Source organism: Leuresthes tenuis, unplaced genomic scaffold (assembly GCF_036924035.1).
Source record: "Leuresthes tenuis unplaced genomic scaffold, fLeuTen1.0.hap1 SCAF_4, whole genome shotgun sequence".
NCBI lineage: Eukaryota > Metazoa > Chordata > Actinopteri > Atheriniformes > Atherinopsidae > Leuresthes > Leuresthes tenuis.
In genome coordinates, this window is record NW_027325358.1 from 11,712,109 (window position 1) to 11,730,906 (window position 18,798).

General features: G+C 41.6%; 2 protein-coding genes and 1 non-coding gene across 4 annotated transcripts; 2 read left to right on the forward strand and 1 right to left on the reverse strand.

Annotated features, from left to right (window-relative positions):
• The first annotated feature begins 1,305 nt into the window (after positions 1 to 1,305).
• On the forward strand, positions 1,306 to 6,075 carry LOC140305632 (beta-2-glycoprotein 1-like). The gene is made up of 8 exons (XM_072384578.1): positions 1,306 to 1,423; positions 1,932 to 2,108; positions 2,629 to 2,725; positions 3,010 to 3,086; positions 3,330 to 3,518; positions 3,854 to 4,033; positions 5,109 to 5,306; positions 5,862 to 6,075. The coding sequence occupies exons 1-8, from the start codon at positions 1,348 to 1,350 to the stop codon at positions 5,924 to 5,926; spliced, it is 1,059 nt and encodes a 352-aa protein (XP_072240679.1). The 5' UTR covers positions 1,306 to 1,347; the 3' UTR covers positions 5,927 to 6,075.
• Positions 6,076 to 7,254: 1,179 nt separating this feature from the next.
• nol11 (nucleolar protein 11) lies at positions 7,255 to 15,011 on the forward strand. 2 transcript variants are annotated; one of them, XM_072384579.1, is made up of 18 exons: positions 7,255 to 7,443; positions 7,903 to 8,016; positions 8,448 to 8,504; positions 8,778 to 8,926; positions 9,867 to 9,924; positions 10,090 to 10,231; positions 10,915 to 11,121; positions 11,260 to 11,336; positions 11,638 to 11,761; positions 11,865 to 11,962; positions 12,349 to 12,414; positions 12,510 to 12,694; positions 12,919 to 13,044; positions 13,296 to 13,535; positions 13,681 to 13,759; positions 13,865 to 13,957; positions 14,124 to 14,231; positions 14,342 to 15,011. In XM_072384579.1, the coding sequence occupies exons 1-18, from the start codon at positions 7,297 to 7,299 to the stop codon at positions 14,453 to 14,455; spliced, it is 2,184 nt and encodes a 727-aa protein (XP_072240680.1). In that variant the 5' UTR covers positions 7,255 to 7,296; the 3' UTR covers positions 14,456 to 15,011. The 2 variants fall into 2 exon arrangements, with proteins under 2 accessions (XP_072240680.1, XP_072240681.1); XM_072384580.1 differs by having other exon boundaries at positions 7,256 to 7,443; positions 11,871 to 11,962.
• A 3,704-nt stretch (positions 15,012 to 18,715) lies between these two features.
• trnas-aga (transfer RNA serine (anticodon AGA)) lies at positions 18,716 to 18,797 on the reverse strand. Its single transcript has one exon. It is a non-coding gene; the product is annotated as a tRNA-Ser (tRNA).
• Between the last annotated feature and the right edge of the window lies 1 nt (position 18,798).

Sequence of the window (18,798 nt, forward strand, 5' to 3'; positions counted from 1 at the left end):
ACAGTGGTCTGAGTGCGATGATACGAGGCTCCACGAGTGCAAAAGGTTGGTGTGATGAATACCTGTGGATGTACCTGAAAAAATGGCTGACAAGAATTCCAATGATTCCAGAAGCATGACAGAAGAGGAATACTGAAGTAAGTAACTATCTAAAACTGATACAATTACACCAGAGCTTTGTACAAGGAAACAAGTGAAAACTGTGACTTGACAATATATGTGTCCTGACTTGAATCCAGTGGAACGCACTTGAGGTAGAGAAACACAACCTCTTTAGCAAAGAGTTGAATAATCACTGAATAAGAAATAAGAAATAAGAAATAATCACTGAATAATGTCAGTAACAGGACATGTACTGATTTCTGCTGCATTTAGTTACCACTGTGGGGCCAAGTGAATATACACCAGTCACCTTTGATTGCATCTAAAGCAAATATCCTGTTGTTCAACTTAGAAATACTGCAATCATTCCAAGCCGATACATTTTTAGTCATCTCAGATTAAGGTGATATCTGTCACTGCACTGATATAGCCATACCCAGGTCACATGTTGCAATAACTTATGAATAACTGGCAAATGTGTGTGACAGACTATAGTATTTTATTCTGTCACATTTTCTCATTTCAAACATCTAAAATAAAGTAGATATTTCTACAACAGATAAAATATAGAACCATTTGTTAAGAAACAACTGGGTCATGTCAAAGCCTGAGGCCATTGCTAGGCTATCAACAGGAGAGAGGCTGACACACCTTGCTCTTTTACACCTGAAGTCCTGTTCTGGGGGATTTCATTTCACTTATTCACACCCTAACTCTGTGGGAATTTAATCTTCTAATATCTATATGGAGGGACTGGGACTGGAAAATGACTCCAGCTGTAACTGCTGTGATAAAATACTTAATGACAACTGGTTGCTTATCATTTTGAATACGTCACTGTAAAAAAATACAAATAATAAACAAACTAAACTCTTACACATGAGTTATGGCACCTCTTTATTAACTGAATTATGGACATAGATATAAGCAGTATAAGTGGATTACTGCTTTTCTACAGCACTGACATTAGTAAAAAATGCATCAGCAATTGCTCAAAAATATTGTTGTTTTGTGTCTCATGTTGCAATGAGGCAAAGGCCGTTCTTTTGAGTCTTTCACTTCCAGTAAAATTAAACAAGAGCTACTGGAAACGGTAAGCAAAATGAAAAAAAAAGGAAAAAAAGAAGCAGGCGGTTACGTTGTGCTGTTCTTATCTGTTTGCTTTTAGAAAAACACAAACAGATGTGAAAAAGGGGCAGAGAGTCATTATTTGAACCAGAGGGCAAAGGAAACAGAAGACAAAGGATGGAAGGTTTTATTACTTTGTTTCTGCTGTGTTCAGGTCTTCTTTTTACTCCTGGGACGTCAGAACAAGACAATGGTATTTTTACCTTTGATATGTATCTAAACCTGATTTCATAGCTTTAATATAATGTATTTGTTCTAAAGAAATGTAGGAAGAATTAGTTTGGTTCAGTTTTAGTACAACCACACATGGGAATAATTTCTTCATTTTTGTTGCAAGAAACAAGAAAAACATTCAGATTTATGTTTAATTTCCATATTTAAATATTTTCATTAATGTTACTCTAAATCAGTGGCATTGAAAATATCTTAGTAGTAGACGGTTGATGTTTTTTCGGTGTCAGAAAAAAAATTGTAATCACATATAATGACATCCTGCAATTTCATTATTAAACACTGCATGACGTCAAAGTTTGGGGTAAATGATTTATTTCGGTGTAAATAGTTCATATGAAAACCTGTTTGCAGTGCAGTGCCTGTTTTGCTACATTGTAAATTTTGTAAATCCTTCAAGCGACTGAATGTATTGGATTATTTTTTTAACACTTTGACACTGTGTACAATAAATCCCTTTCTTTTTCCAGGATGCTTAAGACCTGAGCTGACTGGCAATATTGAAATAGCTGAGCTCCAGAGATTCTTTGGCCCCGGTGTGGAGGTAGCATTGTCCTGCAAACAGGGATACACCCCAGTGTCGAGTCCTCGCAAGATTGTTTGCACTGCCACCGGGGAATGGACAAAAACCAGATTAAAGTGCATACGTGCGTCTCCATTATTCAAATCAAAATAAGTTCATGTGAGAGATTATATTGCGTGGAAAACTGAATTTCGACATAAACGTCTGTTAACAGAAATATAATTCAAATAATGTTAATTACTGACATCACCAATGTTTCTATTGTTAAATATGTAACTTACATAGAGCCATTTTAATCCTCCGTCTTTTGTTCTTCTGTTTGGGATTGGATCACAGCAACACGTTTTTGGGTGAATATCAATCAAGAATGCGGAGCAGTAAGATCTGTAGACTTGCAAATCATTTCTAGTATACTCTGTTGTCCTTTGCCGAAGAACAAATTATTGTTTAAAACTGGCAAAAATAAGTGAGAAGAATGTTAATTTACACATAAGGGTCACAACTTTCCAATAAATTCGAGAAAAAGTGTTGTGACTTATGTGCTGTAAGGTTTTCTGTACTGTTTTTTGTGCATCACTCATGAAAAAACAACTAAATAGCAAAACTTTCCACGTGAACCTGTTCTCCTATATTCTTTTCCACAGCAAAGCAATGTCCTTCTCCCGATCCACTGCCGAGTGGAGAATTGTACTATGAAGATACAGTGTACCAGAGCACTATCAACTATACTTGTAATGAAGGGTAAAGCAAGAGAATTACATAGCATTTTGATTGCGTAAGAGATGCCTCCCCAATTTGATCAAAAAGTCTTTTTTAATTTGTGTCTTTACAAATAATGAACATCTTACGAGCCATACAGTTCTGTACATAATATAAGGGGGAGACATTTAATAATAATGATACATGATAATAACAACAAAGTAATCTGCATTTGGCTCCCATTGTATTTCATGTGATTTCAGTTGATGCATTTTCTCGATTTTCTTTTAAAGCCTGAACTAATTGATTAACATGCCACTGCACAGGTATGTAATGATAGGATCCAGCTCTGCTGTGTGCCAAGCCAGTGGAACATGGAGCACACCTTTACCAGAGTGCCGACGTATGTCCTCCACCGTGTTATTCAGTAGAAGAAGCTAAATATAACTGTCAGCTTTTCAATTCCAGTCATGAAATTTCCTGTATTCTATTTCAGATGTAAACATACTATAAAAATCTGATCATTGACAACTGACCAAGTCTAGAAACTTTTGTAACTCTTAAAATCACCCATTTATAAAGAGATATAGAGATCAGATATATGCTAATTAATCTAATCTGTGATGTTGTGTCTCTACTGTTGTAGCTGTGTCCTGTGGTCTCGCTCCAATCCCAGAGTTTGGAATAGTTGTTTATGACAAGAGTATCAGAGGGAACACAACTGATTATGGCCTCACAGCTACATATGCATGTCTGCCTCCGTATGCAGTCTTTGGCAATCCAACAGCAGAGTGCACTGCCAGCGGCACCTGGACCCAAACACCTATATGCCAAGGTATGAAGATTGTAAAAGTGAACAAAGTCTGGCATGTGTACAGGATACCTTAGTATGTGGCTTTTTTTTTTAATGAAGGCTGATAAACTGTTAGATTAGTCTCCTTCAGTTTCAGGGTTCCAAAATTGCTGCATATCTACATCTGCAACTTAAATAGTTCATTTTTAATACCAGTGTTTTACCTTTTGTCTTGGCACAGAAGCCAGTTTGAGCATCATTTGACACAATCTTGTCCAAAGACTTTTCAGTTCTGCTATCAGTCACAGGGGGTTAGCTGTGATTTTCTTTCTTTCATCCTGTTCCCATGATTATGGACTAAAATTGTTCCTCCACAGTCGTGACCTGTCCTCCACCAGAGAACATTGAAAGAGGCTACATGTCAAGCAGTGACCAGAGAGAGTATGATTTCATGGAGAAAGTCAGATATGGCTGTGAAGACAACTATGAACTGGAAGGAATTTTTGAGATTGTTTGCCAGCAGAATGGCAATTGGTCTGAAAAGCCATCCTGCAAAGGTAGGACTTCAATCAGTATCACTGCTTTTATTATCAGCCAATTTGATATCAGCTTTGTGAGATACACGAACTTCAACGGTACATTAAAACGTTAAATAAAGCTTTTCTTTTTTTTTATCTGAATAAGGGGTTGTGTAATATTTTTCCCACAGATTTCCCTGTTTTGACAAAAATATCATTGTTACCTGTCTGTTATGACTGTCTGTGTTGGACTTGTGTCAGTTGGCCTGAAGGATCCTATATACTACATACATAATAAAAAACATCTGTGGCTAGATCAGTGTTAAACTATACAGCATCAAAAGGACAATGTATGTAATGTCCTCCCAATTTCTGAAACTTGTATACAAAATGTACATTTCTACATCCACACGCAGTGGTGACGTACAGAAGTGCCTTCAGATGACATTTGTTGTGATTTGGGGCTATATGAATAAAACAGAATTTAGTTTAACTGAATTAAATTGGCTTCTAAATCCTCCTCAGGAGAGGTATAAATATAAAATCTCAATTCCAAAAAGGTTCGGATGGTGTGCAACATGTATGTAAAAACAGAATGCAATGATTTATAAGAATCTCATAAACCAACATTTTCATCACATAAGAACATAGAAAACATCTGAAATTTTTTAATGTGAGATTTTTTTCCACGCCATGAAATGTATTAGTTCATCTTGAATATTCATCTTGAGGTTTCACTGTCGACATCTTAATATGTTGACGCCAGAATTAACCATATTTAGACAAGAGAACAGAGATGGAGAGTGACGCTTAATATCTCATTCAAAATGTAACTCTCCCTAAATGTCTGCTAATGTCTACTTTATTGTGGATTTGACTGATTAGAAAGAATGTGTACAGCTGACGATACAATATTAGTATTTTGAAAAAAAAGATTCACTTATTGCCTCATTAGAGAAGTTTTTCCTTCATTGGAGAAGTAGAATATTTTGGAATCTTCTCATAGGCCATGAAGGCTTATTTTACTGAATTATTTTATACATTTAGTACATTCATTAATAGTCGTACAAGTGACATTTATTTCTAGTTCTTTTTGTGTGTGTGTAAATTTTAGCTCCCTGTGAGGTCGGCATACAGAGAGCAAAAATATTATACAAGGGAAGGAAGATCGGAATCAAAGACCTGCCATCAAACGTGATCTTACACAAAGAAATCGTCTCAGTCTACTGCAAGAATGAGGACAGGAAATGTGGTTATGCTGTGCCGACTCAGTGCATCGATGGAACACTCAAAATCCCTGAATGCTTTAAAGGTAAAGCACACTCAATGACATAAAACAAGACAATAAGCAGAACAGCAGCCAAAGCCTTTTTGTCTTCTTATAATAGCAGAAGTTTATGTTTGTGGAAATGACAATATGCTGTTTTTAGACTTTAAGGACATCAGATTAAGGCGTTAAGGTCAAATTCAATGGAATTCAAAGCAGAATGCAAGCCATGTTTTTTTTTTTTTACACAAATGTAGAAGACTTTAATAACATGTTTTAAATTCTAACATAAATCAAATGAAAATGATTTTTTTCTTTAAAAATTTTAGATTTGGCTAGATGGAAACTTGAGATTACTTGCCATTTATAGTCACTACAGATTCTCACTTTCAATAAGACTAGTAATTGCTCAAACCTGCAGATAAATAAAAAATCAGATAAACTAATAAAAGCACAACTTACCACAATGATGCATTTGGTGTTTGTTTTCCCAACTATAACAATGGGGTAATATTTCTTTCTTATCTGCTGTTTTTTGTTACTTGATGAAGACTAACTTAGTCTGCTTATCTGATTGTTTGTGTGTTTGTTTGTTTCTAGAACCCAGTGTGCTTAAATCTACCTTTGATTTGAGTTCACTTCCATCAGAAATTGAAAAGTGTTAAAACAGGAGAAGATCTCCGAATCTAATGAGGCCACTGGAGTTCGAAACAGAAGTTTTGTCTTCTGGTTCATGAAATAAAATATATTTGACTCTGTCTGCCTTTTCATTGCATATGATGCAGCTCCAATAGATTCAGTTATCAATACATTATGTCAGACTCAGTGTTGATTAAGAATGTGTGGTGTGTGGCTACATTATTTTGCACTTACGATTCACTGATGCAATAATATTTAAGACCAGTGATGAGGAACAGCATGTGTTCAGTAAGTTAATCATCTGAATAGATTAAGGCAGATTGTTTGTTTGCCTTTTGATTCGTGAAAAAGTCCCTTCATTGTTTGAGAGGGTTTTCTTTAGCGTGCTTTTTTGACCATCAAATGCAGAAAACATACTGCAGAAGAAATATTTTACAAAGCTACTGTAAATTATGACACAATTGATTTATTACAGTATGTGAAGTAACTGTTAAAAATTATACAATCAGTTACTTTGATAGTGAAGCTGTTTTCTGTTTCTGAAGATTTACAGAGTTTTATTAACCTTTATATAAGGTTATACATCCTGTCCAGGGTGTACCCCGCCTCTCGCCCGATGACCGCTGGGATAGGCTCCAGCCCCCCGCGACCCGACCGACGGATTAAGCGGGTATAGAAAATGGATGGACTATACCGTGTTTATAATTTAGTTGATGCTGATCCTGTGATCTTGCAAAAAATGTTTTCCCTGATTTTGTTTATAAAAGCTTAAGCACACTACACATTCATTGATAACAGGCTGGCAGTGATGTAGGACAAAATCTCATATTCAGTATTTACTTTTCAGTATTTCAGTATTCAGAAATTAAACCTTTATGGATCAGCCACAACATTATGACCACAGGTATGATATTGTGTAGGTCCTCCTCAAGAGCTCTGACCAATCAGAATATGTACAAAGAAAATCTGATGGTGTCTTGATCTGCCTGGTACTGGCTCTCTCCTTTAGTCCCTTATCAATTGCCCTTGGCTCCTGACAGATTCCATCAGATTGATATCCAGGGAATTCAGACTATTTGTCAGGTTATTTGAGCCTTTCCTAAGCAGTTTTTTTTAGCGACCACTGCTGTTCTGTTGGGGGAGGTAATAACTGGACTTTGCCTTCTTTCAAAGAGGCATGGCGACGATATGCAGGCAATTTTAAGAATGAAAGTATAAAAACTAATCATTTTATTGATCTCCAAGTTTAAATGAATAGAATCGCAAACAAGCTGGATCATAGGCTGCAAGAGTAAACCAAATAGATTTGAACATCACGCTGCTGCAGGCCCCCTTGTGGCGCGTTCGTAGTCTATTCTCGCGAGATCTAACGAGCTCCCCTTTCTTCTGGTCCAGCATGGCAGCGCTGTATGAGGGATACACGTTGTGCGGACTTGTTCCAGATCAAAATTTGTCTATATCTGGAATTCAGGGAATCGAAGAGGAGAGAGACAGCGACCATGTCATCGTTACAGACTCAACTAGATCTGTGACTCTGTACAAGGTAACGTTTAGACTTTGTTTTGGCTCCCGTAACATGTGCCAGCTGATTGGTGCGATCAGTGTAACTCGTGTTAGCATCCTCGGCTCGTCTGGGTGAAACGAGCCAGAGCCATAACGTCTGACAAAAAAAGACGTACCGCTGAACTTATATCGTACATTGACACCTTTCCTTGAAAACAGACAGGAAAAATCACCTAGTTTGGTAAATGTGTTATGCTTGTCCTCAAATACAGGCAGATGGCAGCTAACGCTAGCAACATACATAACATCACTTACATCTAAACTTCTAAACTGGGAGGTTCAGTGAGCATTTATCTTATTGATATATGTTGCTGCTGTGTATAAATACAGTTACTCATTTTAAAACAGCGTGTCAGCTTTAAGATTTCCTGGTTCTTACAGATAGATTTAAATTGTGAAGCATGTTCTGTAATTTTTCATTCCTCTTCTGTTCTTCCAGGTGTCAGACCAGAAGCCGCTGGGCAGCTGGACAGTGAAACAAGGACAACATCTGACCTGTTCAGCAGTCTTCAACTTACAGACCAAGGAGTATGTTGCAGTCTCAGACAACAAGGTACCCTGCTTTAGAATTTGCGTTGTCAAGATTTAGGTTCTTACATCCTCTTTAGCTGTCTTGCACACTTTGTATTGTCTTTAATTGTGACGTCTGATTGATTGTCATAGGACTTTTTTTTTTCAAGTAATACATTTGTTGATGCAGCGTCATCTATTTTGAGCCATACTGCTCCCACAAGGAACCAATCAATTCTCACAGAAAGTACACCAAAACTACACCAAAGCCAGTTTATTGAAGTGACCATACGCTTCCTTACCCATCCTTAAGATTTGCATCTGTGTTGCTGCCCATATTGCTTTACTTATACACCACATATGTTGATCCACTTTTGCTCTTGAATGTGAACTTATCCTTCTTTTGCTTTGTTAAGGTTTGACCCTCAGAGAAATCAGTCGCATTTAAAAGTCCTTTTTGTTGTTGTTTTTCAGGTGATACGAATTTGGAAGGAAGAGGATATCATATTGGACAAGGCCTTCAAAGCAACAGTGAGTCTAAATATATATTTTATTGTTTCAGGGACAATTACATCAAACATGCAGTAAGCTGTTGTTCAGAAATTATACTAAATTGCAGAACTTTAAACATTTTTTTCTTCCTTTTCACTGCATATATATTGCATAATGATGAACTTTGTCTTTATTTTGGCCTCTTCCTTATGGTTAAGATTCCCTTTAGCACTCTGAGTATCAACCTAAGAGGTCATTATCTATGCGGTCATTAATGGTCACTCCTTCCTCTTGTGAATTCTTACTCACCAGGTGTCCGCAGATGTCTGGATGGTGCACTGTGCACGTGGACGAGAGCCTGTGGTCATATTTCAGAGAGGAGCCGTGAGACTGCTCGACTCCCTGCTTTCTGCGCCGCAGCAGCCCATAGAGGAGGTCCTTGCTCAAGAAGAGGCCATCAGGTTGGCATCAGAAAGCAAACAGCAGCCATTTTCACACATGTAGCACTGAAGAGGAGATTGTTTTGGCAAACATGTCCGCATTGCTGGAATTCAGTCCATTATCCAAACATATCAGTCATATCAATAGTTGAATTATTTGTTAATAAACCAACAGTTTTACTCTGTACATACACAGACATAATTGGACATTAAACGAGTTGTTTTTAACCCATTGAAAAGAAAAAACCTGGGTTGCTGTGTAAATCATATTAAAAAAAAAAACAAAAAAAAAACAATACGAATGCAGTGATTTCAAATGAACAGGCCTGTCACATATAACAATTAAATTGTGTAGTTTCACTTATTAGAGATGGTCTTTATCATGGTTAAATAATTATTATAATCATCTTTTTTTACTTCTATGAAAACATAGTTGTGAAAGTGACGATACTGTCATATTTCCACTTTGCTTTTCAAAGTTTAACAGTGCTGACCACCTAAATAATGGAGTTTAATGCCTCATAATAATGTCAGTTTGTTTCCTTAGAAAATTCCTAAAAGGCAGACAGACATGTTTTTATTTATGTTTTTTTCTTTTTCCAAGAAATTATCATTATTCTTTACTGAGGTTAGATGAGTAACTACATTATTAGTGGGCTTATTGTATAATAGTGGAATTAAACATGTATAGAGACATTCCGATTATTAATTGCAGTTACTTCAAATTATTGCTAACTGTTATTTCATTATTGATACATTCCTGAGAAACAAAATTGGGATTGAATGATGGAAGAATCTGTGCTCACAGCTGCTCTGGTTGATGTTTAGAAACATCCAGGGCTGCTGTGCTGGTTTAAAACTGGCCTGTGAAATAATTCCAGGTATTAGCAGGACTATGCCATGTTTTCTGATGATGTGCAGTTTTTTCTTTCTTTGTTTTTTTTTTTTGTTTGTTTGGTAGGTGGAGCACCAGTGTAGTGGCAGAAACTCAGCAGATCGTCATCTTCAGAACTGACCTGGTAACACTTTTTATATTTAAGGCCTCAAAACGGTTGGACATTAATTTAGTTCAATTTAAAGTTACAACTACAGTTAATGACTCAGTTTTGTTGATAAACATCTGCATCTACTCATGATAGTGGACCTTTTAAATGCCTTACATGATTGTCCCTGTGTGCCCACAGAGAGGAGATCATTTCCTCTACCTGCAGAGACTGAACCCCAACTCTCTACAGAGGTACCGGTTGGAGGGAGAGGAACCTGGACTGTCCCCGCTCAGCTTCTCTGCCTCCTACAGGGACAAACACATCTGCCTGCTTTGTCTCTGTACGTCTGAATTTCTAGCCTCTGAAAATGTTTTTAGTATCCACGTTTGATGGCTTAGTCTAGGGTTGTAGATAATGCAAAGAGGAAATAATCGGCACACCGGAACACAAGTGGGACACCCACTATTATGACTTGGATGGCTTATTAGTTTAACATTAGCTTTAATTTCATAGATTTCTTAGATGATCTTTAAGTCTCAAGTTGTCTCGTAGTCTGCCTTCGTTATTCACATTGCAATCTCGGCACATTGCAGTGGAATATATATATGACATCCGTTTGGCCTTTTCAGTTTACACCCGAGCGCAACCAAAGAGAAGTGTTCACAAATATATAGATCAGATATGATGGATGAAGAGAGTGGAGTAAAGTCAGTGGTGTCTGTGCAACAGCTGCCTTCCAATACTAACGCAGGAGCTTCGACTTCTGGCAGCTGCTCTTTGAGGTGACCGTGTTAAACTGAGTTAAACGGGTGGCGCATTCAAATGAAATTGAATTTAACAGGTGATAAATAGCCATGACTGAGGATTATGTGACAGACAATAACTTTCAGTGTTTGGCAGCAGAGGTGTGGCTCGCTCTCTACTTTTCTCCATACCATTAGGGGCTAAATCAAAGCAACTACAATTGAATAGTTTTTCTTTTAAATCACACCTGTTGTGCTGTGTTGTTTCTCTGATATTCAGACCCTAATGGTCGCATGTACCAGAGCGTGATCTCTGTGCGGGGCCCAGGGGCTGATGAAGGGGCCCAGGCCCTTCTGCTGCCGCGCAGCCTGGTGCTGAGTCTTCCCGTCGGGGAGGACCTGCTGGAAGCGGCGTCAGCTATGGTCTTGGATGATGCCCACGTAGCTGTTGTGGGGGTTCCACACCCGTCTGCTGGTGCTGGTAAAGGTAAATGCTGGTCAAACTTACCTGAATGTTAGCTTTACTTTACTCTTGTCTCTCGCTGCATTATGGTTCCGCTGTCAGCACCAGAGGTTTGGAATGATCTATTTGGTTCATGAATGTGTCTTTGTCTTTCAATTTCAGACTTTCTCTGCATCTGGAATACAAATTTTCAGACGCTTCAAGCGGGAAAAGAGATGGCGGGTAAAATCTACGGCCAGGTGGGAATATGTCATTTGTTGAATGCATATAAATGTTTTAATGTGTTCATAAGTTTTGACATAAACAGGCCAAGGTTCCCTGTCCTTCCAGCTGTTGTGTGCTGATGGAGGACTGTATGACTTTGGTAGAGCATTGCGTCTGCTCTCCACTGTGAGGGGGCTCTCTGTCCCTTCTCACAACTTTATAGCAGTTTACAATCCTAAAACTGTTGCATGAATAGACTAGTTGGGCATCTACAACAGCTTTCAGTTACATGTACTAACCGTATATTTGTTTCATTTTAATCCTTCTCTGGTATAGCTATGGAGTTATTCAAACAAGTTGTTTATTCCACATGGGAAAACCCTCTCTGTTATACCATTTGCATGTCCCAAATCTTCCCTTGCTGCCGCTCTGGGAAAACTAAGACAAGCAAAGACTGAAGGTGAGCAGTAACAATCAGCAATGCTCTGGAACTTCGTGAAAGCAGATCACAATTATCTGACACGTGAAAACGTTCACTCACATAAGTGTGTTTTCTCTTACAGCCACAGAGTCCAGGCCTCCGGCTTTGGTGCCATCTTGGAATAACATCCTGCATGGAGACGCAGCTCGGCCTCCTAAAGCAGTGGAGACCAGGAAGACGGTGCGTTGGTTAACGGTTGTAAATGGCAGCTTGAATTGATCAGCCATACAAATGAAACCTAAACTAAAAAAAACATGATTGGCTGTTTCTCTATATGAAATTGTAATTTCCAGTCGTTACTTCCTGGATCGGTGTTCTTTTTAAGATGATCATTTAAACCTTTTTAAGGTCCTTTAAAATGAATCAAATTGCTTATCCTTTGAATTTATCAAATGAATCGGTACCTGAATTAGAACTCCTGTCTTCATTGGAGATATAATGCTAATTTAGCAAATCGCTCTGTTTTATCCAGTCTTTTCAGATTGAATTATTTTTGTATGTGGAAGATATTTGTCTGCAATGCTTTTAGTAAGATCATTATTTTGATTTTCCCCTTTTCCATACAGAGAGCAACCCGTAAGACACAGTCAACTCCTGGTTTAACTACTGACCAAGTGCTAGAACTCGTCAAGGTAAAATATATAACTGTTCATGGTCGCACTTAACAGAGGTAACAAAAAGGGTTCCCAAGCAAATCTAAAGGCGCCTAATATTTTTCCTCACGCAGACGGCACCTGTAGAGGAAGTGCAGAAGGAGGTAGAGGGCCTCCTGTCCAGACACGACCTCCACGACCTGCAGCCCTCGTTGGGACAGCTGGCATTAACCCTTGTGTCCCGGAGCCTGGCTGATCCAGCCTTCTACCCGCCCGGCACCCTGGCACAGCTTGTGCACACCCAGTGCCTCTGCCACAGGTCAGTGAGGCAGATGGTGGGATGATGATTTATTTTAATTTTTTATTTAAAAAAACAAAACAAAAATGTTAACCTTGAATTTAAGGCTTTCAGGCTGCAAATGAATTTATCTGATAACAGAACTGAATTACAAAAACTGTGTATCTACTGTGAATAAAAGCGGCTCAATTCAACCTGCAAGGCTTCTCTTGAATGTAACAAAGTACCATCGTTCCCGTCAACAGTGTGAGTCCTGATCTTTTGCCGCTGGCCCTGGAGAAGAAGGATTACTTTCTTTGTCAGCTGTGCTTGCAGTTCTTCCCTGACATCCCAGAGGCTGTCACCTGTGCCTGTCTCAAGGCATTCATCAGGTAAGAGCAATGTTTTTACAAACACTTCAATCAACACTAATATGGCATTATTTGATTTTTTTTTATTATTATTTTGCCACAGAGGGGCAGTTAAATGCTTGAAACTCTGCAAACTGTCACATGAAACTGTTTAGTTTGATGAAACTTAATTTAGGTTTGAAATCAACCAACCAAAGAAGTTGTTCAGTTTAATTTGACAGTAAGCCTGACATCGATCTTTCCTCGATGCTTTCCTCGCACTTTTCTTGCAGTTTGCCAGATGTTGATGCAGCAACGTTGAGCCTGGAGCCTGACAGCGTCTCTTTCATGGAAACCCTCATTTTAAGAGAGCCTGGCGAGGTTGGCTTGAAGAACGGTGTTAGTCCCACCTCTATTGAGGAGGATTGTTCAGACGTGGTCGGTGGCCAACAAAGAGGAGCAGAAGACATGAAGAAGGCCACACCTCCACCACAAGAGATTTGTCCAGTGGGATTACATAAAGCAGCTCTACTGTATCCTCCCAAGGCACAGTCACAGTGACTCAGATTCATCCTTTTCACCTCTGTGTACCATTCTTTTTTATATCTCTTTACACTTTGTGGCAGGTAAAAATACACTGAATTGTGAACGTGTGAGAACTTAACTCAGGCTGCGTAGAAATGAGGTCCTGCAGACGGCGTACAGCGATACTTTCCTCCTCCCACATCTGAAGGATCTCTCCTCTCAACATGTTGTTGTCAGTAACAGCTACCTAGTTGGCCTTGTCTCCAAAATAAGCCATTCAGTACTGACTTTGTGTTCTAAAACAATTGTCCTTTTTCTTTTTTTGTCAACCTATCAGCTTTTCCTTCAGTACCTGCAATTTCTCTACGTACAATATTCTGAAAATGCTCTCCCGCCGGCACACAGCTTTAGATCACCAAGCCTGAATCAGGTTTGTATCTGACTTTGTCATTAGGGTGGCCACGCTTGAGTAGACTTACTAGTACAATACACATATGCATAGCTGTGCACAAACGCAGCGGTGGATTTCAAGAATCCGATTTTCTTGTTGAAAACATTCACGTCTCTAACTCTTTGTTCATTGTGTTTGAGTACAGGTCATGGATTGGGTTTGTATGCTGTTGGACGCCCATTTTACAGTTCTAGTGATGACTCCGGAGGTCAAAGGCTTGCTGCTGAAGCTCCACAATTTTGTTAGCTCACAGGTAACAAACGGTTTTCCCTTGTTGCCGCTCTGTAACGGTCTCTGTTGGCATCATGTAGATTTTATCACAGTTTTCTGATATTCTTCTCTTTTTTTTTTTTTTGTCCTCAGGTCAAGCTGTTTTCAGAGCTTGGAAAGATCGAAGGAGGCCTCCAAGAGCTCAACAAGATGAAGATGAAGAAGGCTGTTGGACAATACTCCATTGAAGTCATTGAGCTGTTTTAGAATGTGTACAGATAATTTTTTTTTTAAATTCCAAGTTTTCAGATTAAGTTGTTTAAAGGCTAAATATCAGAGTGCTTTCTGCTTCCTGTCGAAAGGTTTTACTGTATGTGACATGTGAAAATCCTGGTAGAACTTAGACATTGAACTTGTTGCAGATGTCTATAAAGCCTTTTTGTAAAATTGTTTCAGCTCTTGACTTTTGGCCTTTCAGATGATATGGTTTGCATGTTGGATTCACAGTTCGCTCGTATGCCCGGCTGGTTTAATTATGGCTTAGTAAAATGCATGCCACAGCTACCATGTACAACATTATGGTAAATGTTTTCTACTTTTAATGGGGTTTAAGATTCCCATGAGAGTCAGTGTTATTTAGTGTTTGTTTGTGTCCCAACACAGCTCAATATTTGTAAATCTATCAGTTTGATATATATATATATTATTTTTTTTTACAATTTTCCACATGGAAACCTTGTATGTTGGATAGAAGGGGGATTAATTCAGGTGTGACTTTATTTTTTATTAAAAGCTGCTGTCAAAATCCAGATCAGTAAACTGACTTTTGATCCGTTGAAGTTTTTATGTGTTAATGGAGGTTTGTGGTTGCATAGTGTAAAAACAAAAAAATGTATGCACTCGTTTGCTTTTTCTTATTTTCTTGTTTACGATGTGTTTGCACATTAAGGCATACAATAATATTCTTGTTTCTGACATGGTTTATGCAGAGTAAAGAACGTATAATTAACACTTAAAAACTAGTGATGGGATTTAGTACTTTAAAATTCCATCCATCCATCCATCCATCATCTGCCGCTTATCCGGGGGTCGGGTCGCGGGGCAGCAGCTTGAGCAGAGAAACCCAGACGTCTCTCTCCCCGGCCACTTCCTCCAGCTCTTCCGGGGGGACCCCGAGGCGTTCCCAGGCCAGCCGAGAGACATAGTCTCTCCAACGTGTCCTGGGTCTCCCCCGGGGTCTCCTCCCAGTGGGACGTGCCCGGAACACCGCCCAGGGGGCATCCTAACCAGATGCCCGAGCCACCTCATCTGACTCCTCTCAATGCGGAGGAGCAGCGGTTCTACTCCGAGCCCCTCCCGGATGACTGAGCTTCTCACCCTATCTCTAAGGGAGAGCCCAGACACCCTGCGGAGGAAACCCATTTCGGCCGCTTGTATTCGCGATCTTGTTCTTTCGGTCACTACCCACAACTCGTGACCATAGGTGAGGATGGGAACGTAGATTGACCAGTAAGTAGAGAGCTTCGCCTTCTGGCTCAGCTCCCTCTTCACAACGACGGGTCGGTGCAGAGCCCGCAACACTGCAGACGCCGCACCGATCCGCCCGTCAATCTCCCGCTCCATTCGTCCCTCACTCGTGAACAAGACCCCGAGATACTTGAACTTCTCCACTTGGGGAAGGATCTCATTCCCGACCCGGAGAGAGCATTCCACCCTTTTCCGGCTGAGAACCATAGTCTCGGATTTGGAGGTGCTGATTCTCATCCCAGCCGCTTCACACTCTGCTGCGAATCGCTCCAGTGAGAGCTGAAGGTCACGGCCTGACGACGCTAACAGAACCACATCATCTGCATCATCATTTGAGACCCGATTCTGAGGTCGCCAAATCGGACACCCTCAACGCCCTGGCTCCGCCTAGAAATTCTGTCCATAAAAGTTAGGAACAGAATCGGTGACAAAGGGCAGCCCTGACGGAGTCCAACTCTCACTGGAAACGTATCCGACTTACTGCCGGCAATGCGGACCAAACTCTGGCACCGGTCATACAGAGACCGAACGGCCCCTATCAAGGGGTCCGGCACTCCATATTCCCGGAGCACCCCCCACAGGACTCCACGAGGGACACGGTCGAACGCTTTCTCCAAGTCCACAAAACACATGTAGACTGGTTGGGCGAACTCCCATGCACCCTCCAGGATCCTGCCGAGGGTATAGAGCTGGTCCACTGTTCCACGGCCAGGACGAAAGCCACACTGCATCTCTTGAATCCGAGGCTCGATTATCCGACGGATCCTCCTCTCCAATACCCCCGAATAGACCTTACCAGGGAGGCTGAGGAGTGTGATACCCCTATAGTTGGAACACACCCTCCGGTCCCCCTTTTTGAAGAGGGGGACCACCACCCCAATCTGCCAGTCCAGAGGCACTGTCCCCGATGTCCACGCGATGCTGCAGAGGCGTGTCAGCCAAGACAGCCCTACAACATCCAGAGCCTTGAGAAACTCAGGACGGACCTCATCCACCCCCGGGGCCTTGCCACCGAGGAGCTTTTTGACCACCTCGGCAACCTCAGCCCCAGAAATGGGAGGCCCCGTCTCCGAGCTCTCCGACTCTGCCTCTTCCGAGCACGTGTTGGTAGGATTGAGGAGGTTCTCGAAGTACTCCCCCCACCGACTCACAACATCCCTAGTTGAGGTCAGCAAAGCCCCGTCCCCACTGTAAACAGTGTTGACTGTGAGCCGCTTCCCCCCCCTGAGACACCGGATGGTGGACCAGAATCTCTTCGAGGCCGTCCGGAAATCGTTCTCCATGGTCTCACCGAACTCCTCCCAGGCCCGAGTTTTTGCCTCAGCAACCGCCAAAGCCGCGGCCCGTCTGGCCTGTCGGTACCTATCAGCTGCTTCCAGGGTCCCACTGGCCAAAAAGGCCCGATAGGACTCCTTCTTCAGCTTGACGGCTTCCCTCACCACTGTTGTCCACCAGCAGGTTCGAGGGTTGCCGCCACGACAGGCACCGACCACCTTACGGCCACAACTCCGATCAGCTGCCTTGGCAATGGAGTCACGGAACATGGCCCATTCGGACTCAATGTCCCCCACCTCCCCCGGGATATGGTTGAAGCTCTGCCGGAGGTGGGAGTTAAAGCTCCTTCTGACGGGGGATTCTGACAAACGCTCCCAGCAGACCCTCACAATACGTTTGGGCCTGCCAGGTCTGATCGGCATCCTCCCCCACCAGCGGAGCCAACTCACCACCAGGTGGTGATCAGTTGACAGCTCCGCCCCTCTCTTCACCCGAGTGTCCAGGACATACGGCCGCAAGTCCGATGATACAACCACAAAGTCGATCATCGAACTGCAGCCAAGGGTGTCCTGGTGCCAAGTGCACATATGGACACCCTTATGTCTGAACATGGTGTTCGTTATGGACAGTCCATGACCGGCACAGAAGTCCAACAACATAACACCACTCTGGTTCAGATCGGGGGGGCCGTTCCTCCCAATCACACCCCTCCAGGTCTTACTGTCATTGCCCATGTGAGCATTGAAGTCCCCCAGCAGAACGAGGGAGTCTCCGGTAGGAGCATTCTCCAGTGCCTCCCCCAGAGACTCCAAAAAGGGTGGGTACTCTGAACTGCTGTTTGGCGAATAGGCACAAACAACAGTCAGGACTCGTCCCCCCACCCGCAGGCGGAGGGAGGCTACCCTCTCGTTCACTGGGGTAAACCCCAATGTACTGGCACACAGCCGGGGGGCAATAAGTATGCCCACACCTGCTCTGCGCCTCTCACCACGGGCAACTCCAGAGTGGAAGAGAGTCCAACCCCTCTCAAGAGGACTGGTTCCAGAGCCCAAGCCGTGCGTCGAGGTGAGTCCGACTATATCTATCCGGAACCGCTCAGCCTCGCGCACCATCTCCGGCTCCTTCCCCAACAGAGAGGTGACATTCCACGTCCCAAGAGCTAGCTTCAGTAGCCGAGGATATCCGGGCAAGGGATCACGAGGTCCAAATTTTTTGTTCATCATAAGGAGTCTTTTGAGCTGTTCTTTGTCTGGTCCCTCATCTAGGATCTGTTTGCCTTGGGTGACCCTACCAGGGGCTTAAAGCCCCGGGCAACATAGCTCATAGTTACATAACATAACTCATTGGGGCACGCAAACTCCCCCACCACGATAAGGTGACAGCTCAGGGGGGAGCTGTCATCAGCTGTTAAAATTCCAAATTAAAAATATTTCCACAAGGGCCAAGATTGGCTTCCAAACTATTTATTATGCCACAAATCACGCTCCTAGGCCCATCACTTAAAATCACATTGAGTACATAAAGTTGAGTGTGAAATAATTTTTGTGCCAAACTCGACAAAGGCAAAGTAAAACACATTTCTTACTGTGGAGGGACTCTTTAAATGAGCTAATGAAACTCTCTATTATTAAATAGCAAGTTTTTCCTTGAGATTTCGTAAATAATTTACATGTCACTAGTGAATATCTCGGACTCGATTATTGATAATGCAAAAAAGGAAAAATTCGTTGTCGGCAGGATTCGAACCTGCGCGGGGAGACCCCAATGGATTTCTAGTCCATCGCCTTAACCACTCGGCCACGACAACG